This window comes from Prunus mume, linkage group LG8 (assembly GCF_029339155.1).
Source record: "Prunus mume cultivar Tortuosa linkage group LG8, ASM2933915v1, whole genome shotgun sequence".
Classification (NCBI taxonomy): Eukaryota; Viridiplantae; Streptophyta; class Magnoliopsida; order Rosales; family Rosaceae; genus Prunus; species Prunus mume.
This window is the reverse complement of record NC_142705.1, coordinates 10,210,549-10,236,306: the sequence shown is the minus strand read 5'-3', so window position 1 is coordinate 10,236,306 and position 25,758 is coordinate 10,210,549. Positions and strand designations below refer to the sequence as shown.

Here is a 25,758-nt window from a genome sequence, read left to right as displayed (position 1 = left end):
TAAAAACAAAAGAAGTAGAATCTTGATTCGTAACTCAATTTCACCATATTAGGCTGTTGCAAGTTTTCATTTCAGTGGCCACAAAAGTAAATAGCTTCTATTCATAAGGTACAACGTAGCATTTTATTCTAAGTTACACAACTGAACTCTACTACGGATTTCCAAAATATAAAAAGCCACAACCTAGATATCAAAATGGTGTACACAAACCAAAAGATCATAGAAATGCACTAAACAGTCAAGGCTTCCTGCTGGGCATGCCAAGCAACGACATGTTTGTATGACAAGTTGCCCCCAAAGACATCCAAAGCGCTTCCAACAGTAACATCCACATGTCCCAGCCCCGCCACTTTTATCCTCTCTAAATCACCCATTCCAGTGACACCACCAGCATAAGTTACAGGAATCTGGCACCCAAAACCATAGTCTATCAGTGATGTGAACATATGTATGATGAGAAATAATAAAGTTTCATGTTTGAGAGCTTTGTATCAATGGTGCAGTCGGGTGATATGCACTTCTCCCATTTTAATCAGCATTCACTTATCATACAAATGATTTAGATGACAGCATCATGGCTCCGTCCTACGTCTTTCCAAGGGCATCTATGTGAGGTTAAAAAACACAGATGATTTCAACTCATTTCTACTGTGATCAGTTTAGCAAAAAAGCCATCATTGATTATCTAATCAGATATGCAGACAATAGGTTAAAGAAATTTTGTCAAGCTAGAGGAATGCTTGGTGAAATGATAGATGAGGGAGCATTTCCAGCAAGCCAACAACCTAGGGAATTTTAAAAACATGAGCAGGTAGCAAAGTCATAAATGTGCCATTCTATTACTAATTTACCAACCGGTGAATGCTTTCCAAGCAATGCCACAAGCTCTTCATCAATGCCCAGCCTGCAATAAACAAAAATGAGATCATATTTGCCAATATGCACTTTTAAATTTTAAAAGTTTTAGTCTGGCAGGACTGAACTAAACCAAACAAAGTAGTACACCATCTGGAATTGGCAAATATATTATCGGTATAGCCTTTCCAAAAGATTTAGGGCCAGTAGTAAAGTTTAAATGAATTTATGGCAGAAGCTCAACCCAGGAACATGATACATGGAATTCATGGAAATTCAGGGAAAAAATTACATTCTCAATGTGGAAAGAACCATAGTGAGGAGCACATATAGCAAACCCCGAATAGAAGTCTCAGTCAAGGAGAAAAGGTTTAAGTCCATTATGAAATTTCCATTAACTAACAGTCAAAATCTCTTTAAGGCATTAATCCTGTTGGACTTAGCCATACGCATGTATCTGTTGTAGTAGTAATGAAATAAACATGGCACAATATGACATACTTTTTCCCTTCAACATCAACACCATGAACTAGAAATTCGTCTGCATAGTTGGCAAGGAAGTCCAATATTTCCTCATCAAGATACACGTCACTGAACTTCTGCCATCTATCTGTAACAATTGCATATTTGCCTTCCTGCAGATTAAAGTAAATGCACATTAAGGCCAACACGTAAAAGCCCAGGAAGTGAGGTAGTTGAAAATGCTCAAGGAGAAAATTAAGAGCAACAAAATCACTTTAATAATGATTAGATACTGATAGTTCTAATTCTTAATATATGCAATTGTCTCAGAAAATTGTTAGTCTATTCATATCACAGATCACAAAGAAGCTATATAAAAATTGCTCGAGAATCAAGTAAATAAATAAGTCTGCTTGGCCCTGAAAATAAAACATAAATTAGAAAAAGAAGATTTAATTTTTGGCTGGCTTCCTACCCTCTTTCTGCAGCTAAGGTCTAAAACAAGCCTCTCTTTTCCAACAACAGAAACAAGGTCTTTGAGCCTTTCAAGGTCCATTTTCCCATTGTTGAATACATACTGCAACAAAACCATGACGGGTGTAAAGAAATGCTTTCATGAAATGATTTGATCTAAATGAGTCCTCTTTATCAATATATAGATGTAAAAGGAATGAACAAAAGGTAGAAACTTACTGAGGTGACAATGACATGGCTAGCCCCTTCTTCTATGTAACGCAAAGAATTATCTGAATTGATCCCACCTCCAACTTGCAAACCACCTAGATTATACCAGTCCTCGCAGCAAGTTCATCAGAGGAAAATCTGTAAGTTTTAAAGATATCATCAACTACAGAGATTAAAGTGAAATAACACACCCCCAAGGCACTCAACTTGCCTGACAATCTTATTTCATGCAATAACACTGGGAAGCTTATATTTTTACAGAAGTTAGCATCTATTTGATGTCAGTCCTTCCAAGCCTACTGATGCTAAGTTTCATTTTCTTTTAAACCAATCCACACTCATTTCCAGCCACTTAGTAAACTTAAACTGTATTTGCACCAAAGCCAGTTGCATTTTATTGAAACTGAGAGAACAATCCAAAGAAGCACTTTGCATAAATTATTAAGGGGATAATTAATAGAAGACTACTTCCAATCATATGAATCCAAAATCAAATGAAAAATTCGAACAAAGCAACAAAATCTACAAGAACAAGAAGGCAACCAAAGACCCACCAGGATAGGCATGCAGAGCTTCAATGGCTGCAGCTCTGCTCAAAGGGTCAGCTCCAAGCATGATCACATGACCACCTGTAAGGCCGTCTTCCTTATACATCTTTGCATACTCCGCCGCTGACTTATCTGACACAAAATTGGTAACAAGAGCAGACCCATCCTCCTTCAAATCCGAAAGGGTAGACCCGACAATTTGTTTCACTTTCCCCTAAAACCAAATCAACATAACAAGTACAGAAAATCAACAAAACACAAAAACACAACTGGGCTAAGTACACACACATATAAGCCAATTATAGCAATACCCAAACGACTTAAAGCATGAAATTTGATAAATTCAAGTTGCAAAACCTTGTGTATATCAATGCAAGGTCGAAAATGAACCGCGCAGCGTATTGAAATTCGAGTAAATCCTACACCAAAAAAAGAAGATAAATTGTGTGATATATTAACGTATACAAAGGATAAGACCAAAGTAGAAGATGAGTGGAAGCAAAAATTACTGGAGCTTTTAGAAGGCGCAGCAGCGATAAGTTTAGGCTTCGTTACGCCGAAAATTGATGAGCTCAGAGGCCTTTGAATTGTACGGACACCAGAGGAGAAAGCGGCATTGAAGCTCTCAGCTCTCATTCTGCTTCGGCACCCAAGTCGGGATTTTTCCCTTCAGTTCAGCTTCCTTTCGAGTTTTCGACCAAGAACGGGGTTTGCTTTGTATTATATAAAGGCGGGGCATTTATGTCAAAGCACCTTTCTTTCTTTCTCATTTGTCGGGTGAATGAAACGCACCGTTTTGCAGAGACATAAGCGTCACAGCCATTGTTGTGGAGCTTGAGTTTCAGTGAAACGTTTGGTGATGAATAAGATGAGAAGGCCAGTAACCATACCACTACTGGAGCAAACCCCAAAAAACCCAAAACCAGCGCTCTCTCCAATCCCAAACCCAACACTTCCAAGCGCACCCAAAACCCCATCAACCCCTCACCCAACCCTCACTCTCTCCCCAACTTCTAACCACACCCACCTCCTCAACTTCCTCAAAACCCATATAAAAAACCCACCTCTCACATCCCAAACCCTCCTCCATTTCCTCAAATCCAAGCTCCACCACCACCCCACCTTCGCCCACTTCGACTTCCATGTCTTCAACTGGGCCTCCTCCATCGACTCCTTTCGCCACGACCATTCCACATTCGAATGGATGGCCCGCACGCTCGCAATCACTGACCGCTTCGTCGAATTGGGTTCTCTCCTCAGCTTCATGGTCTCCAACCCTTGTCCTTGCTCGGATGGTATTTTCTCTTGCCCCAGAACAGAACCCATTTTCCAATTTGCCATTAATGCTTATTGTAGAGTTGGGAGATTGGGTGATGCTGTGAATGCGTTTGATTCTATGCGGAAATTGATTGATGGGAGGCCTAGTGTTGTGGTCTATAACATTTTGATTCATGGATTTGTGAAATGTGGTCAGCATGATAAGGCTTTGGGGTTGTATGATAAGATGATGAAGGATAGAGTTAAGGCTGATGTGTTTACTTTCAATATTTTGATTAGTAGTTACTGTCGTAATTCACAATTTGGGTTAGCCTTGGAGTTGTTTAAGGATATGAGAGAGAAGGGGTGTAGCCCCAATGTGGTGAGTTTTAATACTTTGATTAAAGGTTTCTTTAGGGAGAGGAAGTTTGAGGATGGGATTGGGATGGCTTATGAGATGATTGAGTTCGGGTGCAAGTTTTCGAGTGTGACTTGTGAGATTTTGGTTGATGGCCTTTGTAGAGAAGGTCGGGTTTCAGAGGCGTGTGAGTTGTTGATAGATTTTTCAAGAAAAGGAGTGTTGCCTAAATGGTATGATTATCTTGGTCTTATTGAGGTGCTCTGTAAGAAAGGAAATTCGGGTAGAGCATTGGAGGTTGTGGATGAGCTATGGAGGAAAGGAAATGTTCCGAGCTTGATTGCTTGTACCACTTTGATTGAGGGTTTGAGGAGGTCAGCAAGAATTGATGAAGCTTTTGGATTGATGAAAAGGATGCTTGAAGAAGGTATAGTTCCGGATATTGTGACATTTAATTGTCTTCTTCAAGATCTCTGTAATCTGAGGAGAACAGTGGAGGCAGATAGTCTTAAGCTGTTGTCTTCGAGCAAAGGCTTGGACCTAGACAGCACGGCTTATAGCATTTTGGTATCTGGGTATTCAAGAGAAGGCAAAAGGAAGGAGCAGAAACTGCTGGTGGATGAGATGCTGGATAAGGGGTTTATACCTGACCTTGGTACATATAACAGGCTGGCTGAGTTGATGGGCTTACTAATGTCAAAAAATCTGTTCAGCACCCAGTGAACAATTTTTAATTGGGGAATACTTTGGCTTAAACTCTAGTATTTTCCTGAGTTATTAGTTTTCTTTGAAGATTTTGATTGCAAGAGGGCAAGATATTGGTCTGTATCAGCGGTTGAAAGCTGGAGACGTGACACTGTATAGATAACAAAAATAGAAAGAGAAGATAAGTAAAATGTCTACAAGCCCTTTTGATTCTATAGCAGGTTGTCTTCGTTACGACGATGGGTTTGGGAGATGATCCATCAACGACAATGAGTTAAAAACGAAGCATATTACTGGAGCTTTAGGAATGCAGCGTGATGTGAATCTATAGTGGAGCTTCCACAGTAGAGCTTTCAATGTGGTGATTCTTTGCTGTGTTCACTTCCATTTGGGTGAGTTTTGGCTACATCCTCAGCATTACGTGTATACTTTCACACATTATAATCTCCTAAACAAAAAGATTGGTTTCTTGGAAGGTACGGAACCAGAATTTCGGGATTTGGGGCACTGGATGTAGTTTGTAGTTGCATTCATGAATACAGCAGAATACAGCAAGAGTGGTTATGATCATGAGAAATTCAGTGAAGGACGGCACAGCAGGAAGATTTCGATATTTGACACTTTGATATGTTGTTCATAGGAGGTAGAGATTTTGCACAGGACCAGTTTGTGCCCTCTTAAAGTTTCATATTCAGGGCTATGGCTGGTATCGTTTAAATCCAGAAGCGATTATGAGTACCAACTTTTCAATGTACATTATGACAAGATATAACGTATTATTTATATGATTTGCTTAATAAAAATAGCTATGAAACAATTGATTACTAGCTACTATGTTTTTGGCGGTGCGTGTGCAGCTTAGGTCAGTTATTGCTTTGGTATAATGTTTTTTTTTCTTCTCAATATTAGAAATAGAACTATAAATTCAGATAATCTAACTCTGGTTTATTTTTTATTTATTTTAAAAAATACCTTAAGGCAAAGAAAGTTATTTGTTGATATCAAAACAAAATGCTTTTATTTATTTTATTTCATGAAAAATCAAGACAGAACGTTAAGATCTATTTGGATGGAGTGATTTCAAAATTTAAGGATTTAAATAGATATCGAATGAAGAAATAAGAAAGTAAATAGATTCCAAATGAACTTCAAAGGTGGTATGTTTTGAGTAACTTGATTGACTGTTTAATGAGCTTGATTATTTCTCAATCATCTGACAGTGTGAAAGGAAATATTTTTTATCACCACTTTAACTCAAAGTATATGCTCATCATTCTTTTTAATACTTGACACGTGTTCATAAGGCATAATCATAGTTAACTTTTTAGTGTGATTTGTGTAACCATTGTTATAGGACACATGCTAAATATTGAGATGGATAGTGAGTATGCACTTTGGATTAAAGTTGTGAGCAAAAATATTATGTGAAAAGGGTACTTTTTTCTGAGGAAAAATTTGACGAATGGGAAAATGGTACCTCTGATAATTTTGTTATTGACATTTCCACCACCAACAAATTTTCAATTTTCCAAACGATATTATCCCTTAATATCTGACGAGGGCAGGATAGTCATTTCACCTGCATCATCTCCTCCTAGTCCAATAGCTTCTACAGGGAAACAAGAAAAGAAAATCCGAAGCTCCAATTCTGAGCCACTCAGCAGAGAAAGTGAGTTCCATGGCCAGAACTTAGAAAACCACCCTACCAAAAATTGCAACTTTTGAACAGAAATCAATCAATGGCGTCAATAGCCACCTGCTTCACACTTCCACCGAAACCGCGTTCTCGCCTCGTGTTCAAAGCCTCACTTTTCCCCAACCGTCCCAAAACCTTTCGTCTTATCCAAACGCCCATTTTCCCGGGCTTTGGCGCGAAGTTTCGAGAATCTAGGGTTTTTGTGCCGGCTGTGAAGGCAAGCCTCGACGCCACCACTGCAATTAGGCCCGGCGGTGCTGTCGAGAGCGATAAGTTGCCTTCAGATGTGAGAAAGCGAGCAATGGAAGCTGTGGACGCTTGTGGAGGAAGAGTGACGATTGGTGACGTGGCCGGTAGGGCTGGACTGAAGCTCAATGAAGCTCAGAATGCTTTGCAAGCTCTCGCTGCTGACACAGAAGGCTTCTTGGAGGTACTTATTTTCATAAATATATGTACTTGTACGCATATATGTATGTGATAGTTGTTGGGAGGTTGTGTTTGTGAAGAAAGTGAATGGGGTCTGTAGCTTTGTTTAGTTACTTTTACAAATTGTGTTAGTGGGTGAGTGCAATTGTTGTTTTCAAGATGGTCTCAACAGGTCTCGGATGAAGGTGATGTACTCTATGTTTTCCCCAAGGATTATCGAGCAAAGCTTGTAGGCAAATCCTTTAGAATGAAAGTTGAGCCTCTGCTTGAGAAGGCAAAGGTAGTGATTATTTGTGGAATTTGATTTTTTGTTGAAGTTTGTTTTGTAACTAATGTTTGGCAATTGGCACTAATACCATGCCCTTTGACAGGCCGGGGCCGAGTATGTAGCAAGGGTTTCATTTGGAACTGCCCTAATTGCTTCCATTGTTCTTGTTTATACTGCAATTGTTGTTGCTCTGTCTTCTGGTAGAAGGTAAATTTTTAGGGCACCGTTATTGTTTTTATTGATAAATACGTTTATATTGTGGGAAGGATGATTGACACTAGTGTTTCGGTTACAGTGAAGATGACAATCGCGGAAGACGGGGAGGAAGGTCGTATGATTCGGGGTTCAATTTTTACTTCAGCCCCACTGACCTCTTTTGGTAATGCATTCTATACTTGCATGTTAAGTATGCTTTTCATAACAATATGGAAGGGTTCAAGTTTAGTTATTTTATTCGTTGAAACTTGGAAGAGACTTTTGCTAACACTTCCCTTACTATTTATTTCATTAAGGTACTGGGATCCATATTACTATAGGAGGCGACGACCACAAACAGATGATAATAAGATGAAATTCGTTGAATCTGTATGTGTTGGTCTGAATCATTCTTTATTTTTATTGGCTCTTTCCTAGTTTTGTTTAAACTGAAAGTATTGACTTTATAAATGTTTTCTTTTAGATTTTCTCATTTGTATTTGGCGATGGTGATCCAAACCAAGGAATCGAAGAAGAGAGATGGAAGTTGGTAATAATCGAGCACTGAGTTCAGTGGTTCGTTGCTTTCAACAATTTGTTTCAGTTTATTGGTTGTGTTCGTATACCTTTTAGTTCAAGTTCATTTCTCCCTTGTTAGAGTTTAAACTAGTAATTAGGGTATATATAATTCTCTCCCCTTCCTCTCAAGCTACATGTACATATTGCCCCTTAAAAATCTTGTGAAGACCTTTTTATACTGGAATTTGAAATAAGTTATGGTGTCTTCTTGTAAATTCTTATGCAATTCCTTGATGGAATACTTGGAAAGAGTCTGCATCAGTTTACAACTTTGTTGAGGTCTCTTGTATTTTTTACAATTTATCATCATTTAAAGCATTATCATTATATGGAAATGATACTTTAATCATAATATCTTTTGTATATAGTTAGTTAAATACGAGAGAGGAAACATATGAATAAAACATGTCCTTGTGTCATTCATCAATATTTAAATAATAAAAAATTATGCTGAAACATTCAGAAATTATATAGAAGACTTCCTTAGTTGTGGGACTCTTTATCTTATTCCTAAAATTCTATAATCTGTTGTTATGATGGAACTGTTATTTTGATTGTCATTAGAAATAATGGCAGATCTGTATAAAAATGTAATGGCAATTGTTCCATGAACTGTACTTGCAGATTGGGCAATACATAGCCTCTAATGGTGGAGTTGTTGCAGCTGAAGAGCTTGCTCCATATCTTGATGTAGAAACTTCCGGGGGAACTCTGGTAAATATTTTGTTGTTGTAGAAGTTCATGTGGAATTCCCAATTCATAATGTAATCAAGCTCTGCTCTTGTATTTGGAGAATTCGTACTAGCTCCAGTTGAGATTGGATTATTTGTTTGATGGTCAAGAATAAGCAGTTGTATCCATTGGTTAGTTAATTGAACACAGTACACAGTAGAACATTGGAAAAGTTCCTCATGTGATCAAACCGAAATTGTTCTTGTACATGGTGCTTCAAAGCTTCATACTAAAAAATGTTAGATAGCTGTGCTCTTTACTTTCTTTATTTAAAAAAGAAAAAACTTCCAACCATAAATTGAGTTCACCAGTTGTATATTTTTGTTGTTTGGCTTCAGATTGAGGATTTCAATCAGTTCAAACTCTTGACGGACTTGAAAATTTCAGTTTCTTTTACAATATTCAGCATGTTTCCTTTTTGTTCCTTATTTGGATGCTTGACGTTTTTTTCCTCTGTTAATTTCAGAATGATGAAACATACATCTTACCTGTTCTTTTACGGTATGAGGGTCAGCCTGTAATAGATGAAGAGGTATGTTTAACGTTTTGGTTTAAAGCAATGACTTCAGTTTCTTGGTCTTTCTCCATATACATACTTTAAGAACTGTTTAATAAATCACTTTCCTTTTCCTTTGAACTAGTACATCATTGCAAATTGTGAAATCATTAATTTTAAGTGTTTGCTGTATGAAATTGACTATATGCTTCTGGATTTAAATCCATCATGCTTGCCATCCATTAATTTTTTTAATTTTTACTTTTGTTATGTAAATGAAAAGATATATAAGTAGTTATTCACCAAAAAAAAAAATTGCTTATTATGCAGGGAAACATTCTGTACCAATTTCCATCTCTACAGCGCACAGCTTCTACTCCAAGTAGTGGAAGGAAGGAATATGTGGGGAGAAGATGGGCTGATTTTGTTGGAGGAGTTGATAAATTTTTCAAGGAGAAGAAATGGCAATTCAGGTCCTTTATTATTCTATTTGATTTTCCCAATTATGTTGTGAATTCATCTGGAAACTAAATTGAAACAGTTAAGTTTTCTCTTTGCAGCAACACTAGCATTACTGAGAGAGCAATGGTCGCTGGACTTGGTGGGCTTAATTTATTTGGGGTTATCTTTCTTGGAGCCATCTTAAAGTATGTTTGAGTTGAACTTTGTTATTCCTCAGTTGGAATTACTCTATATTGATCTGATGTGTCCCGCTTCCATTCTTATTTGAAGGGATACTTCAATTGCACCAGTTGGTTTTATTAAGTTTATTACTGGCATATTTCCACTACTTCAGGTATGATTTGCTTTCAATTAAATAAAAATTCCCTACCTGTGATCCAGACTATATATATTTTTGTTAAGTAGTTCTTATTTAATCAATATTACAAGTGAGAGTTTTGCTCATGACTTCTGGTGTTATTGTGGAAGTGTTTGTTTATGTTTTGCTTTTATTGTTTATAATGGAAAAGTCATAAAAAGCCTGAATTCTGATATTGACATTAGGAATTTGCTTGTCTGGTTACTTTCACGTACTTTGTCTACTTGGTTAGTGGCACTGTGGTTATCTTCTAATTTATTTTTTGGCAGCTATTTTTCATGTGATCTCACTGCACCTTTAAAAATCTGATTTCTTGGGGTAGCCTTTTAGTAACAGTAACCAGCAAGTGGCTTCGTTGATGTGCTGGTGATCGGAGGTTGAAAAATTGGAACTAAGCATATGTGCCTTTTTGCAATTGCTTTGTACAGAAATTGATTCTGATTATCTATTGTTTAGTTCATCTTTTAGTGCTGAGAAATTTGAACTTTCTCCTGTTATACATGTTGTAGTTAACGATGTTTACTGGTCAACTGATCTTTAAGTGCTTTAGAACACTGACCTTCATCCTGTCAATGATATATACAGTATATACACATCCATATATGTAATTATAATATAGTATGGGGTTAGATTTATCTTTTCCTGCAATTATTTTGCAGATTTATGCTGGTTCGTTCTTTTGCAATTCCTTTGTTCCGGTGGTTCATCGTGCTTAAGACAAATGCTGACATAGAGAAAAGAAATCAAGCAAGACAGCAGTGTGCTCGAGCCCTTGAATTGCCAGATCTTTCACTAAGACGAAAGGTTTGTATTGGTGCTTCTCTAGAATTTTGTCTCCCTTTTGCAGTTGATTAGTTTGCTGTCTCAAAATCCCTTTTGCAGTTGATTATTAGTTTGTTAAGTTCTAGGTTTATGCCTTGATTTATTTAGCCATTAATACATTCTAATCTTCTTGACGGAATAATTAAAGTAAAACATGCTAATCTGACAATCCTGCATTTGTTAACTCTTGTAATAAGTGAAGTTCAAACAACAATCATCTAGTTTTATTCACTTGAGTGCTCACATGAAGTTGTCTTAGGGCACAAGGTACTCTTCTGCACTATAGGATCATATGGTGGGTGACTTGACATTTGATTTGTTATGTGAAATCCTGTACTTGTTGACGTAAATACAACTGAATAAAGAACGGAAACTTGATTAACTTTGTTCCTTCAATTATAGAAAAATAGTTACTTATTGCTTTACTGTATGATGTTATTCAGCTCCTCAGTGCTCGGGACATGGCCCAAAGAACATTCATTGGGCAGGATAGAATTGTCTATAGTACGGACAGGGATCTGGTTGAGCAAGACTACGAGGCCCAAGAATGGGATAAGAGATTTCGAGAAATAGAGAAATCAGATTGAGAAGAGGCTACTGTTACTTGGTAAGGTTATACATTTCTTGCCTCGGATCAATGTACTATTTTCTTTCTAAGCATCACAACTGCTGGTGTAGGTCTGGACGAAAAAAAAGGAGAGTTTTGTATGAGTACCCTAAATATCAATCGCAGATAGTCTTTAAGGAGTCTCCTTGATCAAGTATGCAGAAGGTCTAGGTTTCATCATATTTGACTTTTACCAATGCATTTTGATGTTTTGCTTGCATGCATGTGTACCTGTTAAAATTGAATCAGTGTGTCCAAACAAGTAATTAACAGGCCCAGGATAACAACTAATGAATCCCCGGTAGTGCCTTTCACTTACTGATTACCCATTAAAATTGTATGTATTTTTTCAGGTACTAGCGGTACTGGTTGACTTCTTTGACGAATATTAGAGTTTCACAACTTTTGGTGCAAGTAGTTGATGCGCTAGTGATGGTACCTGCATTTGTTTGAAGTGTACATTCTGAAGTTTTTGTGGGGTGCAGCAGGGAATGATACCTTGTAATATAGATTTCAGGTGGACAACATTATTTTACACATGAAAGAATTTAAGAATCACAGGGCTCATATATATGTTTTAGGATCCCCTTGATCTGCAATTTGTTGAATCTTGGACACGAGTGGTTTGCTGTGGCAGTGAAGATCTTCACCTGGGAGGCCAAAAAAGGAGTGCAACGGGAATCCTATATCGATTGTTAGAAACAAGTGCATCATAGTAGAACGTTAATAGGTGTTGGGCATTTCCAAATTCTATGTCATGACAATTGGGGTCTGTAATTGTCTCTGCTTCAATTAAGAAAAATTTAGACTGCTTAGAACTGAAAAGCAAAGATTGGTCACACTTATTGCTGGTTATAACTAAAATAGTTCCTATCAAATACTAACCCCTCCTGTCCGAAAGGGCTTCAAGGAGTTAAGATATTGATTTGTCTATCATATTGGGGATTGAGATATAAGTTTATTCAACTGTATCCAAATTTCCAATTGGTTATTATCAACGATAATCATTGATCCTTTGTTTTGGCTTATTCGCTGAAGAAATGTTACGTACTTTTATTTCAACAAAAAAAAAAATTGGTATTCATTCAATTAGATTTAGAATTGATAGCTAAATGTAGTGAATACTACAGAAAAATAATAAGGAATGTGACGTCACCCACTATCAATACCAATTGAACAGAATGCCACTGAACTTGGATGTGATAAGGTGATCTTTGATATCCTGCCCTAAATACACCAAGCCAGGACTCTAAGTACATAACTTTTGACCGAATCCCAACACATAATTCTCTAAAATTCTATATCCAAATGCTAACCATGTTCCCTGATGCTGCCCCTGTCAAAGACAAGCAAAGCCGTGAGCATCTAGGCTGAAACTTAATATTCCAAATCAAGTTTTCCATGATGAAATAATCACACAACATTCTCCTTTTTGGAACACTGAAAATTAAAAGAACTTACATGTATACCCTTTTTTTTTGTCTTTTTCTTTTTTAATCTCAAGCCTCAGCTAATTTACCAAAGAAGAATATGAACATGCAGTACTTCATAGCATTAGACACTTCAAGAATCTTCATAATTAGCCAAGAAAGAAAACTCGATGCTCGAATCACAGATTTAAGAGTAACTTAAAGAGTAGTAATAAAGGTTAAGCAAAACTTTATTCAAATACCTCAACTAAAACAACTGTAAGATTAAAACAAGAGGGACATATGGAGAATAAGTTTCAAAGCAACCTGGCCACAATCAAAAGCTCATACGTTTATGCGTTGAGTGTGTGTCTGTGTACTAGTCTAGTAGTACTTAGCAACAAAATATAAGGGTAGGTGATTAGATTTTACATGAAATTTTAATTTGGTCACTGAGAAACAAATTTATCATACGGAATATATAGCGATCAAGGAAAGGAAAGAAGTTGCATTGCATAGCAGCAGGAGAAGCTTACTTAATTAGCGGACAAAGCAACCGAGCAGTTTGGCCTCGAAGACGCTACCAGATTCTGAAGCAAAATCGAAAGGAAAGATACACGAACCCAAAGTTTTGGTTGAGAAGAATCTTGTAGAATTACCATCCTTCTTGGAAATGGAAAATTCGAATGTCACGACAATAAGATCCACTTCCTCCTTCCCAAGAATAGGATAATCATCATCACCTTCAAAGCTTGCCATGGAATAGGCAATAACAAAGCAGACTTTTCCACCTCCTAGATGGACAAAACTAAACGTGTTATCTGTTCCAAAAACTAATTCACTGAACTCTGTCAGCAGATGTAGAGGGGTGATGCGATGACAATAACAATAACCATTTTCATCATCGTTGAACATGGTGTAGGCTACTACATCATAGCCATGTCCAGGGATGTGTTCATAGCCAAACACTATCTTATTACGATTATCATCCTCCTCCAAGTCCAACACTAAAGCCCTGCCTTCGAAGGGAAAAGGCTCAGCACAGCACACAGACCATTGGCCAGGATTTGGGGCATCGGCGTCAAAGCAGAACACCGAAGATATTGGGGTGGAGACCATGATCTTGGTGCCCACGATTGCATAAGAGAAGTCACGACAGTCACCAGTATACGGCGGAGGGTCCGGCAGAGTGGTCCAAGTCCCCTTATTCGAGTTAAACTCCTCAAAAGCTGGACTAGGGAAATCTACCGGACCACTAGAGAGAACAAACAGCTTCCCAGCAACCTCAACCACCAATGGTTGAGGTTTCCCTTGATGAAGTTCACCGTAGCAGCAGTCCCCTTTGATGATCCCCCCACCGTGACTGTGACTCTGAGGAGGAGGAAAAGATCCAAAACGGTTGCCATGATTGTAAACTTTGGCCTTTGTTTTCTCATTGTCATCTGCCTCAAACAGATAAATTTGTGTGCCCGCATCTAGTTCGTATAGAGACGTATCGTCCTGCTCCAGGTCCTCCGGTTTCCGGCCGCCGGCAAGAAGAATTTGGGAGCGGAACAAACAGCAACCCATATCGTAGGGAACATCCTTGCCCTCCACAGAAGCCAGTTTTCGCAGCAACTCTAATTTGTCAATCTTTACTTGGGATTTGGATTTGAGTATGGATGATAAATCGCTCAATCCGATGGCGGAGATATCATAACGAGCATGAAAACTCCTGCTACTGCACTTGTAGGTACATATATATAGAGACCTACTGTTGGTACCAGTATCATCCGCCAGCGCCGCCCCCTCCGGAATTCCCATCTCTCGGAGCCTCCTCTCCATTTTTTATTTTCTTTTTGGAGTTCACTGATCTATTCTATTAGCTCTTGGTTTTCCTATTTCTTCTGTTTGATTTGCTTATGCGTTGCACCGCTACGCTTTCATATAAAACATAATGAATGTATTTGTTGGCGTGTGTTAATTATAGGAGATTTATTTCCTAAATCTTGTACAATTGTAGACTTTGTTTCCTATTTGACTTTCGTTTCCTTTTCTACCATGCGTTAACCCTACTTTATATAAATTCAAGTTGCTGAATTTTAATAGATTCCGTTTATCTAAACCAAGTTTTCCTACCAGTACTGACCTTTCTTGTTTTGAATAACTTAACACTTCCTAAAACCAACCCCAAATATTTCCTAAAAAAAATCTCAATTAAAAATAAAATTATTTCCTAAAGAAACGCCAAACTTTATGTATTTCTTCCTCTTATTTGTTATTCTTCCTTTCTCTGCAAGTCTCTCCTTTCTGAGTCCAGATCTTCTGTCCCCTATCTAATTCAATGGCATATGTCTTTAAACTGCGCATAACCTTAACCCTAATATATATATATATGGAAATAAATCTCCTATAGTTAACACACACCAACAAATACATTCATTATGTTTTATATAAAAGCGTAGCGGTGCAACACATGAGCAAATCAAACATAAGAAATCAGAAAACATAGAGCTAAGAGAATAGATCCGAGAGCTCCAAAAAAAAAAAATCTATGGCGAGGAGGCTACGCATGATGGGAATTCCGGAGGGGCTGGTGGCGGATGACACTGAAACCAATAGTAGGTCTCTATATATATGTACCTACGAGTCCAAAACCGGTCATGCTCATTACGATATCCGCGCCATCAGATTGAGCGATTTATTATCCACATTCAAATCCAAATCCAAGATAGACTTGCTGCGAAAATTGGCTTCTGTGGAGGGCAAGGATGTTCCCTACTTGATGGGTTGCGGTTTATTGGGCTCCCAAATTGTTCTTGCCGGCGGCCTGGAACCGCGGGACCCGAAGCAGAAGACGGGGCTTCGATACGGATCATATGGGAGCAAACAAATTTATATGTTTGAGACAGATGATGATGGGAAAAGAAAGGAGAAAGTAGTTTACAATCACGGTCACAGTCACACTACTAGTGATGAAGGAGAATTTGGGGGGATCATCAAGGGGGACTGCTGCTATGGTGAACTTCATCAAGGGAAACCTGAACCATTGGTGGTTGAGGTTGGTGGGAAGCTCTATGTTCTCTCTGGTGGTCCGCGATGTTTCTCTAAAAGTCCGGTTTTTGAGGAGTTCAACTCGGGGACTTGGACCACTCTGCCAGACCCTCCATATATACGGCCTTGTCCTCGTGCATTTCGTTACTTCTCTTACGCGATTGTGGGCACCAAGATCATGGTCTCCACACCAAGAACTCCAGCTTTTTGCTTCGACGTCGCCGCCCCGAATCCCCGCCAATGGTGGGTGTGCTCTGCTGAGCCTTTTCCCTTCCTAGGCCTTGCTTTAGTGGTGGACTTGGAGGGGGAAGGTAGTGACCTTAAATGTAATAAGATAATGTTTGGCTATGAACGCATCCCAGGATATGGACATGGTTATGATGTAGTAGCCTACGCCATGTTCCACGATGATGAAAATGGCTATTGTTATTATCATCGCATCCAACCTCTACATCTGCTGACAGAGTTCCATGCATTACTTGGTAGATCACATGACACGTTTAGATTTGTCCATCTAGGAGGTCGAAAAGTCTGCTTTGTTATTGCCAGTTTCATCCCAGGCTTGGAAGCTGATGATGATCATCCTATTCCTACGACGGAGAAGATGAATCTCGTTGTCGTGACATTCGAATTTTCCATTTCCGAGAATAATGATGGTTCAACAAGATCCTTCTCAGCCAAAACCTTGGGTTCTTGCGTCTTTCCTTTCGATTGGGCTTCAGAATCTGGTCGCACCTTCGATGGCAAACTGCTTGGTTGCTTTGTGCGCTAATTTAATTGAGTAAGCTGCTCCTGCTGCTATGCAATGCAACTTCTTTCCTTTCCTTGATCCCTATATATATACATATTTCAGTAATCTGTCTGTCTGACTTGTTTCTATTTAGTAAAATATATATTAACTTTGTTGCTAAGTACTACTAGACACACACTTGAGCTCATAAATGTATGACCTTGATTGTGTTGTGATTGGAGTGTGCACTTCCAGTCTCCTTGGATTATTCCATGTTGTGACTTATGATTTCTTGTTTTTACCCATAGTTGTTTTACTTGAGGTAATTTCAATAAAGTTTTGCTTAACTTTTGACTTTGAAACAGGTGATTCACAAAGGGATGAATACTTTGCATTCAGGACTCAGGCATCAACTGTCGGCATTATGTATCTTCTTCCAAATGCAATCAAATGTAATACTCATCAAGTATTGATGATCACTTTGTGGAATATATTAATTAATTTCCTTTTAGTCCTTGTTGGAATTTAAATTTACTATTACTCTGGGAACTTTGTTTTCTATCACAATTGCTCATAGATATATCTATGAACCCCCTTTATTTCTATCTGAGTTTTTCATTTTTTGCAACTTTGATAACAAATTCAGTTCTTTTTCAATTTGTTGTCTTTTGTTTTAAAATGCGCATTACTATATGAGAACGAATTACCTACTATTTGATTCATATAAATATATATATACAAATATTTTGAAGTTGGGTAATATTATTATGCCTAAAAAAATTGCTGTACATGAATGAAAGATGAAGAATTCAATCTCCGGGGGAGAGGGACCATATTATGTCAGCCCAAAGTTCACAATAGGGGGGATGCAAATGTGTTTTTTGCTCCAATGACGGGATGAATGTAAATTTAAAGATGTAAATTCAATTTTTTTGCATTTATTCGTATATTTTTTCAATCGATGCTAAAACCACCATAAATTTGTATCTCAAATCAAATACGCATGTATATAGTCAAAAATGTTATTGTCGACTTGGTGCTTGCATTAACTGTTGTACAGATTTCTTCTTCTCCATTACCCTTTCAAGTAAAAAAGATTACATTTTATCAGTAATATGGAAAACCGAAATGGTTGCAGCGATGCAATCTCCAGAATTGTAATCTGAAAAGAATTCACTGAAACAACAAATACAACAATCAATAACAATAAGAAAAAATAAAATCATAAGTTTGTTGCAATAACTACCGTGCACAAGTCTCCTTCTCCATGAGCCTTCAAGTGAAAAAACAAAAAAAAACTTTTATCAATTATGGAAAAATAAAAATGATAGATGTGATACAATTGCCATAACTGCACTCTGAACCCTGAAATACCAAATACAACAATCAATAATAAGCCAAAGAGTGGTGCTAAACGAACTCTAAAATTAACCGAGTACACCTTATAATCTAAGTACACCCTATTTAACTACCAAAAATAGCCTTATACACTCTATCATAGTAGAACGTTAATAGGTGATTTTTGTTGGGCATTTCCAAATGCTATGTCATAACAATTGGGGTCTGCAATTGTTTCTCTGCTTCAATTAAGAAAAATTTAGACTGCTTAGAACTGAAAAGCAAAGATTGGTCACACTTATTGCTGGTTATAACTAAAATAGTTCCTATCAAATACTAACCCCTCCTGTCCAAGAGGGCTTCAAGGAGTATAAGCTATTGCTTTGTCTCTCATATTGGGGATTGAGGTATAAGTTTATTCAACTGTATCCAAATTTCCAATTGGTTATATCAATGATAATCATTGATCCTTTGTTTTGGCTTATTTGCTGAAGAAATGTTACGTACAATGAGTAATTCAAAGAATTTGTTATGAATGCATGACTACCATATTCAAGGCTGTCGAATACAGCGGTTTCAACCCAGTAGCCCCGACAAGTGCGAGGGTCTGCACTTTTCGTATCATACAATTCTGCCAGACAATTCCATTTCATTCATTCTTCCCTGCATCCTCATGCCATGCATAGCATAAAATTTGGTCATGATGACATTGAAACCAATGGATCAACTGTGACCCTGTTTTTCAATCAACAGAGCCAGTTCAAAGGGTCCCAAATCTGTATTGCACCAGTACTAGCTACTCGGAGTTGCAGACCAAAAAACAAAATCATCACTCAGAGTAAAAGACAGATTTACAAACTGCTAGAAGAATATAAACAAGGGCCAAAGTATTCTTGACATAACAGTCATATCCACTACTAGCAGTATCGTCAATCAGAGAGACAATACATCTTAATGTCAAAGATATTCACACTCAAATAATGACCCGATGCCCAGAGGTGTTTGCACCCAACCATAACAATCGGGTCAGATAATGACAAAGCAGGTCATTCCCACGGTTAAAAAGTCTTGAGAAAACCCTTGCACACACAGATTGTAAGATGTACCCAAAAGAATGAATGTCCCTAAGCAAGCCAGGACACCAGTATACCTGCACAATGAACATATTAAAAATTAAAAAATACAAATTTATACAAAAATTTATTTCACAGTTGAGTTTACCTTTTGCATAGTGGATTCCTACACAACATTAGAAATTTTTTATGTAATTTCAGCCGTAAACAAACAAAATGAACACTGTACTTATGCATGTGTAATGCAAGTCCTAACATGCTACTTAGAGCAAAAACTATCACTTTCTACCATATATGGATCTCCTATGTACAAGGAAAAGTCAGTATTATGTCATCTTGGGTAGAACAGATACTCCAGTGATCATACATCAAATAGCATGATAATGGATTAGTTCTACTTTCCTCTTTGGGTTGACAACCAAGTAATTTTATTTCAACAAAAAAGAAAAGGTATTCATTCAATTAGATTTAGAATTGATAAGTAAATGTAGTGAATAAAAAAGCAACAAGGACTACAGAAAAATAATAAGGAATATGTCGTCACCTAGAATAATGAGTGTAAGCACCACTATCAATACCAATTGAACAGAATGCCACTGAACTTGGATGTCATAAGGTGATCTTTGATATCTTGCCCTAAATACACCAAGCCAGGACTGTAAGTACATAACTTTTGACCGAACCCCAACACATAATTCTCTAAAATTTCTATTTCCAAATGCTAACCGTGTTCCCTGACGCTGCCCCTGTCAAAGACAATCAAACCCATAAGCATCTAGGCTGAAACTTAATATTCCACATCAAGTTTTCCATGAAGAAATAATCACACAACATTCTCTTTTTTGGAACACTGAAAATTAAAAAGAACTTACAAGTATTCCCTTTTTTTTTAATTTACCAAAGAAGAATAAGAACATGCAGTACTTCATAGCATTGGAAACTTCAAGAATCTTCATAATTATCCGAGAAAGAAAACTTGATGCTCGAATCACAGATTTAAGAGTAACTAAAAGAGTAGTAATTAGTACAAAAGTTCCCAATTTCCGAGTGCCAAGACACTTTTTGATGTAAGCCCAAACATATTAGTAATTGCACTGTGTTTTCTTTCTTTTTGGTGGTTTTGGGGAGGGGCACACTTTTTTCAAGTATTGATCAGTGCAAATAAGTGGTACATATGGACAGAAGATCTTCCTTACTGCACCAACACTAACAATAATTCCTCAAGGATTGCATTGTAAATTTGCATGTAGGAAGATTTACTAAACTCTAATAACATAGAAGAAAATTGTATCGTAGTTTGTACTCCAACCATAAAATTCCATTTTCAATTGCTTAAAATTTGATGAGTATGGCACATGTTCACAAGATTCATTGTGTTAAGGGTCCATTTGGAGAAACTCCAAATATAAGGCTCTCCAGAAAATCTTTCAGAAAGGTACTTTGCTTCTCTGATGGCACAAAATTTCTTCTAGAATTGCAAAAAACAAAGAGAATACATAATCTTTCTATATTGGGACCAAAGTGCTGAAATTCCATTTTCTCAGCTTGGACTATGGTGACTACTCTTACTTATTTGCTACAAAACAATTATAACTTATAAGCATTTATTATCAGTAAAAGCAGTCTAATTACCTGTGCAGCATGAGAAACATCAGCAGCACATGATGGGGAATGACTTTGTTCTTCTCCATCTTTTAATCTCTTTGTATAATTCCTAGTGACCCTACTCCCACAAACAGTCCTTATGTTATTCAAGAACCCTAGAACGTTTGTTATGCTGCAGAACCTTCTCAACTTGTTCTCACAAAAGAAGCTTTCAGGTTTGGCTTCATTAGCCTCCAAATCCCGACTCCCATCACCTCCATATCTGTCACCAGATGTCTCTGGAAAATAATCTGTTAATTCAGAACTCAACCTTGTACCTTCACCAAATCTGTTATAAGAACCAACTTTCGTCAAGTTGTTCTCCTTCCTCGAGTCAATAGCACGGTCCAAAGGCACTACTCCATTCATATTCAAGTTCTCAATTCCTCGGCTTTTGTTCTCAACAATCCCAGAAGTACTGTCTTTAGCACTAGATGTAATTGGATCAAGAAATCTTTCCAAGATACTGTTGTCCTCCACATCATAACAACCAGAGTGGTCTGTGTCATTTCCCCCAGAAAGAAACAATGCCAACCCATCTCTATCTTGTTCATTCAAGTTGACGCACTCTGTATTTCTCATGGGATCTCCAATTGATGTTCCCTCCAAGTTCTTCTCCACATAAAGTATTTGTTCTCTAATGGCTCTGATAAACTGATTGTGCCTTGAAATTACATCCTCCTGTAGTTGGGGCTTGCCTGCCGTAGCTGAAAAGCTGACTGCTCTTTCAAAATCTTCCAACTGGCAGGAGAGAATCACTAAAACCTAACTAACAGAAAACAAAGAAAATGAAGAAGAAAAAAGTTGACACTGGTATAAACTACCACCTGCCACTTTGCTGTTTCAAGTGTTGTTGCGAGATCACGTTTATGACAATCTATCGACACAAGTAACTTTAGGTCTGGACAGTCACCTTGAATAAGACTGAGCTCATGCAGCAGAAGGCGGAAAACGGATTCCATCCTAAAATTCGAACCACAAAAAAAGTACAAACTTTGGTTTCAGGAAGTGCACAATTCAAAAGCAGTTCCATATAATAAAAAGACAGAAAACCAGATCAAATACGTTGAATATATCAATGAAACAAAAAATTATACATATTGGATTTGTTAAATCGAGAAATTAGCATAAAGTAGTCAAAGGGATAAGTTCCTTTTGCAAATACAAAACTATCAAACGTCCAAAGTCCTCTGCATCAATCTGAAATCCCTTTATTTTGAAAATGAAAACAAAGCATTGAAGAAAAAAATAAAATGCAGTCCATTGTGAAAGGCAGCATATTTATTCCCAAAGCAAACAAAAAGAAAGTGATAATTGATTATGGCAAAGAATAACAACTTCAAGAAAGAAAAGAAAAAAAAGCATATATCAAACATTCTTTCATAGCTCAGAAACCAAGTTCATCAAACTAACATTTCAGAAAGTAATCTTTCCAGCTCTCTTCTCATTACTTTCTTCTCAAGCCAACATCAAGGCAAATTCTATTCGCTTTCCCCAAAAAAAAAAAAAAAAAAAAGCGCGGAGATGAGAAATTGACCTGTCAGCAGAATCTTGGACAACTTCGGCTGCTGCAAACAGAGGGTCTGACTCCCATTGGTGCAAACTCAACGCCATTTTTGAATTTTCTATTTTGTTTTACGCTCACCTCCAAAGCGAAAATTTGCAATATTTATTTACATAAGGATCCAAATTTTAATTTGAAAGCGTCGAATGAAATTTGGGTTTTAAGGGTTTAGGGTTACAGATGGAGGGGTTAGCAAAATGTCGGGACGCAAAGGGAAGGAAAGCTGTTCCTTAAAATGTCGAAACGAGAAAACTTTTGAGGATTTGAACTGTAAAGATGGAGAGTAGCTATCCGGTGTGGGGGCGACCACGGTCTCATAACTGAAGACACTAGCGAGCTTCCACCACGTTCGCATTTTAGTTTAATCATTCTTATTATACATGGAAAATAAAATGTTACAATTTACTAGTCAAATTTTTTCTTTCTTCTTCAAGTAAAAGGAAATTACAAAACTTAACTTTTTACTATTGAGCGTCTGTAATTGGTTGATGTAGATCCTTATGGTTGTGACTTGTGAGGAGAGGGTGATAATGCAATTGGCAGACGAATACAAAAGAAATACAAAGCACAGAATGGCAATTGGTTGTTGATAAAGCCATTAACGAAAAGACAGAAACTAAATGCAACCCGAGAATTGCAATTAGTTGTTTGTTTATAGTCCAATTGGCAGACATATAGCCAACCGAATGGCAACAAGATTATTGCAAATAGTTGGCCAAACTTGGCCACCAGCAAGGTGCTTGCTTTTAGAACTGCTCTGCCAGTTTTTGTTCAAACAAATAAATGGTTTGATCATATGAGTTCCCCAACTCCTCTTTAACTTCAGGACAAAAGCAAGAACAAAATAAAAGGATCACAACAAGCACGCTAACCCAAGTGACTGATAGATAATATACTGGGAAGAGTATCTTGCAACTCAACAACAGAGAATATCATATGTCAAGTTATATGTCAATATGACTAAATCTGAAAAACGCCAATCGAAAGTAATAAACCAGCAAAAATTGCCACAGGAGCCAGCCTCAATGCATGAAACAATATCACAAGTCATAAATCATCCCATGTAGGTCTTTGCCTTGCAACCATGAACCAATTAAAGAACTGGTGTTCCCCCCCCTCCCCACCCCAAAGAAGATCTAAGTATAATCCCAAAGCAAACTTAAAAAAAAATTGTAATGTTTCTCAAATGAAATACTTCACCATTTGAATTTCTTTCTGCTTGTAGCCACACTTCTCATAGAATGCTTTATTCTCAACATTGCAATCAAGAATCACCTTATAACACCCCAGAGAATGAGCATAATCCGTGAGGGCATTAATAATTTTCTTCCCTAGCTGCATCCCACGAGCATTGGCATCAACCACCACGTCTTCAATGTGCCCAACTTTGCCACAGTTCCTTATAAACTTCCTTTCAATGAACACACTCCCAGTTGCAACAATCTTTCCAGAACGATCATCTTCTATAACAAGGACCCGATGGTCCTCTGCACGGGCATTAAGCTCCCTAAATCGATCTTCAAAGTCCTTATCAGACACAGAATCACAAACAGTTAGCTGTTGCAGTAGTTCTATGAAGCCCTTGCTTTTGTCTGAGAGCTCTAGTTTTCTAACTTGGAGCTTCTGTTCTTCACTGCTCTCCATCTTTTGCAGTCTGAGCAATTGTTAACAACCGGAAAGGTTTAATTAAATCAACGTTCAACAAAGAGAAAGCAAATGCATATGTATTATGTCATATGTGAGGAAAAAATAAAACACAATGTATTTGATTGGCTTCAATGAACTTGGAATTTGGTTGACAAGAACATAGCAATTTCCCTTTCTATGTAAAGTCCACTGCCTACCATAATAGATATCAGACAATACCAATTTTCATTGAATCAAACACTATCTCATGGCTTGGATAGCAATTCTGACTTCTGGGTATTGTTAGTATATGATTATGGAAAATAAAATCAAAGTAATGCTCTAAGAACTCAACCTATTACCTCATTCAATTATTAAAGAGCCAAATCCTTCAATTGATTGATGAAGAAAGAAGTAATTTAGAATTACCTCAGAATTCGAACTTCAATGGAGTGTATATGGAGCAGTTGCTATTGAGTTTGAGACCCTTCTGGGGTTTGCAGATCCGCAGGACTGGTATTTCAATTCATTCAATAAAATTGATTACTGATATGCATGAATACCAGAAATCCAATTGAAAAATCATCAACATTGAAACCCAGAAATCAATTATGAAACACAAATTTGAGGGGAGATCGGGGAGAGGAGGAGGTGATTGGACGAGGGAGGAGGGGTTGGCCGACGGTGAGGAGAAGGGGGTTACGACCGGTCAGGTGTGGTGGCTGTCGGTGTTGGGTTACTTGGGCGTGGGGGTGATTTTGGTGGCTTGGCTGCTGCTGAGGGTGATAAACAAAAGGTTTATTTTACCACTTGGGGAATGTAAAGCACGTGACTTGTGGGCGTGCTTTTTTATAAGCTCTTGTTTACATACTTCTGCTGTAGATGAAGCTTCTTCTTCAACCTCATCTCCCTCCCTCGATGCTGTTTACATGACTGATACTTGTGATTTTCAATTGTAATCTTCATTGCATCAAACATTATCTCATGGCTTTGATAACAATTCTGACTTCTGGGTTTTGTTAGTTTATAATTATGGAATATAAATTCAAGTAATGCTCTAAGAAACTCAGCCTACCACACAATTCAACTATTAATTACTGAAATATTTCAATTGATTGATGAAGCAAGATGTAATGTATAATTACCTGAGAATTCCAACTCAACGGAGTGTACAGAGCTGTTGCTATGGAGTTTCGGGGCCTTCTGGGATTTGCAGATTCAGGTTTGGATTTGGATGTGGGTGATAGAAGAAAATGAAAATACTCACTGTGAACAAGAAAACGTGAGCCTAATTGAAGCAATTTTAGATCTACCAATAGAATCCAATCTTACCAAGATCGAATAGTGATACGAACCTGTAACGAAGACCAGAGCTTATTCACAATGTCCAACGGAAGCTCTGAGATCCTAGAGAGAGAGATCGAAGGAGGAGCAGAGAGAGATATAGAATTGAGCAAAGGTGGAAGAACCCGAACAAGAAAATCTAATTTTATTTAATTTGGTGTTTTTTCCATTTTCATTTTATTGAACTTTTATTATTTGTTTTAATGTTTGAGGAGGTGGAGATATAGAAAAACAGAAGAGTAATGGCTTCCAACATTACAGTGTAATGGCTTAGAAGGGTAAGGTGCCTTATCTGCCGTAGATGGGCTTTGCCATTATTTGGCACCATCTGCCTATATTATGAAACTTACAGATTAGAATTTGGTAAGGTTGAAGATCCACAGCCTTGGTGCTTTGGTTTTAGTTGAATTTCTGTACAGCATTACAATGCAATTGTCGGTTCCACTGTGCCTGCCAGATGCCTCAAGAGGCACAAAAACTTGTCTGA

At 37.6% G+C, this 25,758-nt stretch overlaps 7 protein-coding genes across 12 annotated transcripts; 3 read left to right on the top strand and 4 right to left on the bottom strand.

The window, feature by feature from the left end:
- APG10 (Aldolase-type TIM barrel family protein) lies at positions 1-3,253 on the bottom strand. Its single transcript, XM_008245352.3, has 8 exons — positions 3,059-3,253; positions 2,907-2,968; positions 2,556-2,763; positions 2,011-2,096; positions 1,793-1,894; positions 1,357-1,490; positions 856-904; positions 1-407 (listed from the first exon to the last, which is right to left on the bottom strand). The coding sequence occupies exons 1-8, from the start codon at positions 3,183-3,185 to the stop codon at positions 231-233; spliced, it is 945 nt and encodes a 314-aa protein (XP_008243574.2). The 5' UTR covers positions 3,186-3,253; the 3' UTR covers positions 1-230.
- A 78-nt stretch (positions 3,254-3,331) lies between these two features.
- On the top strand, positions 3,332-5,700 carry LOC103341799 (pentatricopeptide (PPR) repeat-containing protein). The gene has a single exon (XM_008245353.3). It carries the CDS (start codon positions 3,409-3,411, stop codon positions 4,885-4,887), a length of 1,479 nt encoding a protein of 492 aa, XP_008243575.2. The 5' UTR covers positions 3,332-3,408; the 3' UTR covers positions 4,888-5,700.
- Positions 5,701-6,482: 782 nt separating this feature from the next.
- On the top strand, positions 6,483-12,340 carry LOC103341800 (Iron-sulfur cluster biosynthesis family protein). The gene is given in 15 exon segments (XM_008245354.2): positions 6,483-6,995; positions 7,164-7,271; positions 7,363-7,466; positions 7,555-7,638; positions 7,772-7,844; positions 7,939-8,004; positions 8,658-8,747; positions 9,232-9,297; positions 9,592-9,734; positions 9,822-9,908; positions 9,994-10,057; positions 10,741-10,758; positions 10,760-10,885; positions 11,347-11,510; positions 11,864-12,340. Coding segments are annotated over 14 exon segments (1,560 nt in total). The 5' UTR covers positions 6,483-6,608; the 3' UTR covers positions 11,491-11,510; positions 11,864-12,340.
- Positions 12,341-12,707: 367 nt separating this feature from the next.
- LOC103339835 (uncharacterized) lies at positions 12,708-14,855 on the bottom strand. Its single transcript, XM_089043103.1, has 2 exons — positions 13,456-14,855; positions 12,708-12,846 (listed from the first exon to the last, which is right to left on the bottom strand). The coding sequence occupies exon 1, from the start codon at positions 14,741-14,743 to the stop codon at positions 13,460-13,462; it is 1,284 nt and encodes a 427-aa protein (XP_088899229.1). The 5' UTR covers positions 14,744-14,855; the 3' UTR covers positions 12,708-12,846; positions 13,456-13,459.
- A 529-nt stretch (positions 14,856-15,384) lies between these two features.
- Positions 15,385-17,287, top strand: LOC148914699 (uncharacterized). Its single transcript, XM_089043104.1, has 2 exons — positions 15,385-16,733; positions 17,048-17,287. The coding sequence occupies exon 1, from the start codon at positions 15,453-15,455 to the stop codon at positions 16,722-16,724; it is 1,272 nt and encodes a 423-aa protein (XP_088899230.1). The 5' UTR covers positions 15,385-15,452; the 3' UTR covers positions 16,725-16,733; positions 17,048-17,287.
- Positions 17,288-18,703: 1,416 nt separating this feature from the next.
- On the bottom strand, positions 18,704-22,641 carry LOC103339674 (uncharacterized). 3 transcript variants are annotated; one of them, XM_008243006.3, is made up of 5 exons: positions 22,275-22,629; positions 21,565-21,700; positions 20,726-21,478; positions 19,638-19,839; positions 18,704-19,170 (listed from the first exon to the last, which is right to left on the bottom strand). In XM_008243006.3, the coding sequence occupies exons 1-5, from the start codon at positions 22,349-22,351 to the stop codon at positions 19,145-19,147; spliced, it is 1,194 nt and encodes a 397-aa protein (XP_008241228.2). In that variant the 5' UTR covers positions 22,352-22,629; the 3' UTR covers positions 18,704-19,144. The 3 variants fall into 3 exon arrangements, with proteins under 3 accessions (XP_008241228.2, XP_088899224.1, XP_088899223.1); XM_089043098.1 differs by lacking the exon at positions 19,638-19,839 and having other exon boundaries at positions 22,275-22,641; XM_089043097.1 differs by lacking the exon at positions 18,704-19,170 and having other exon boundaries at positions 19,182-19,839; positions 22,275-22,636.
- Positions 22,642-23,169: 528 nt separating this feature from the next.
- GNA1 (glucose-6-phosphate acetyltransferase 1) lies at positions 23,170-25,636 on the bottom strand. 4 transcript variants are annotated; one of them, XM_089043102.1, is made up of 4 exons: positions 25,283-25,636; positions 25,073-25,193; positions 24,358-24,848; positions 23,170-23,974 (listed from the first exon to the last, which is right to left on the bottom strand). In XM_089043102.1, the coding sequence occupies exon 4, from the start codon at positions 23,943-23,945 to the stop codon at positions 23,484-23,486; it is 462 nt and encodes a 153-aa protein (XP_088899228.1). In that variant the 5' UTR covers positions 23,946-23,974; positions 24,358-24,848; positions 25,073-25,193; positions 25,283-25,636; the 3' UTR covers positions 23,170-23,483. The 4 variants fall into 4 exon arrangements, with proteins under 4 accessions (XP_088899228.1, XP_088899227.1, XP_088899226.1 ...); XM_089043101.1 differs by having other exon boundaries at positions 24,358-24,440; XM_089043100.1 differs by having other exon boundaries at positions 23,170-23,955; positions 24,357-24,848; positions 25,283-25,630.
- Positions 25,637-25,758: the final 122 nt, after the last annotated feature.

Bases quoted from the DNA above. Each gene is read 5' to 3' on its own strand.
- LOC103341799 (XM_008245353.3), top strand. From the start codon at position 3,409: ATGAATAAGATGAGAAGGCCAGTAACCATACCACTACTGGAGCAAACC.
- GNA1 (XM_089043102.1), bottom strand. From the start codon at position 23,945: ATGGAGAGCAGTGAAGAACAGAAGCTCCAAGTTAGAAAACTAGAGCTC.
- APG10 (XM_008245352.3), bottom strand. From the start codon at position 3,185: ATGAGAGCTGAGAGCTTCAATGCCGCTTTCTCCTCTGGTGTCCGTACA. The intron at 1,895-2,010 runs GTAAGTTTCTAC...GTTTTGTTGCAG, and splicing joins GCCATGTCATTGTCACCTCA to TATGTATTCAACAATGGGAA. The intron at 1,491-1,792 runs GTAGGAAGCCAG...TTTAATCTGCAG, and splicing joins ACCTTAGCTGCAGAAAGAGG to GAAGGCAAATATGCAATTGT.
- LOC103339674 (XM_089043097.1), bottom strand. From the start codon at position 22,351: ATGGCGTTGAGTTTGCACCAATGGGAGTCAGACCCTCTGTTTGCAGCA. The intron at 21,701-22,274 runs GTCAATTTCTCA...TTCGAATTTTAG, and splicing joins GTCCAAGATTCTGCTGACAG to GATGGAATCCGTTTTCCGCC. The intron at 21,479-21,564 runs GTGGTAGTTTAT...CTCTCCTGCCAG, and splicing joins TTGAAACAGCAAAGTGGCAG to TTGGAAGATTTTGAAAGAGC.
- LOC148914699 (XM_089043104.1), top strand. From the start codon at position 15,453: ATGGCGAGGAGGCTACGCATGATGGGAATTCCGGAGGGGCTGGTGGCG.
- LOC103339835 (XM_089043103.1), bottom strand. From the start codon at position 14,743: ATGGAGAGGAGGCTCCGAGAGATGGGAATTCCGGAGGGGGCGGCGCTG.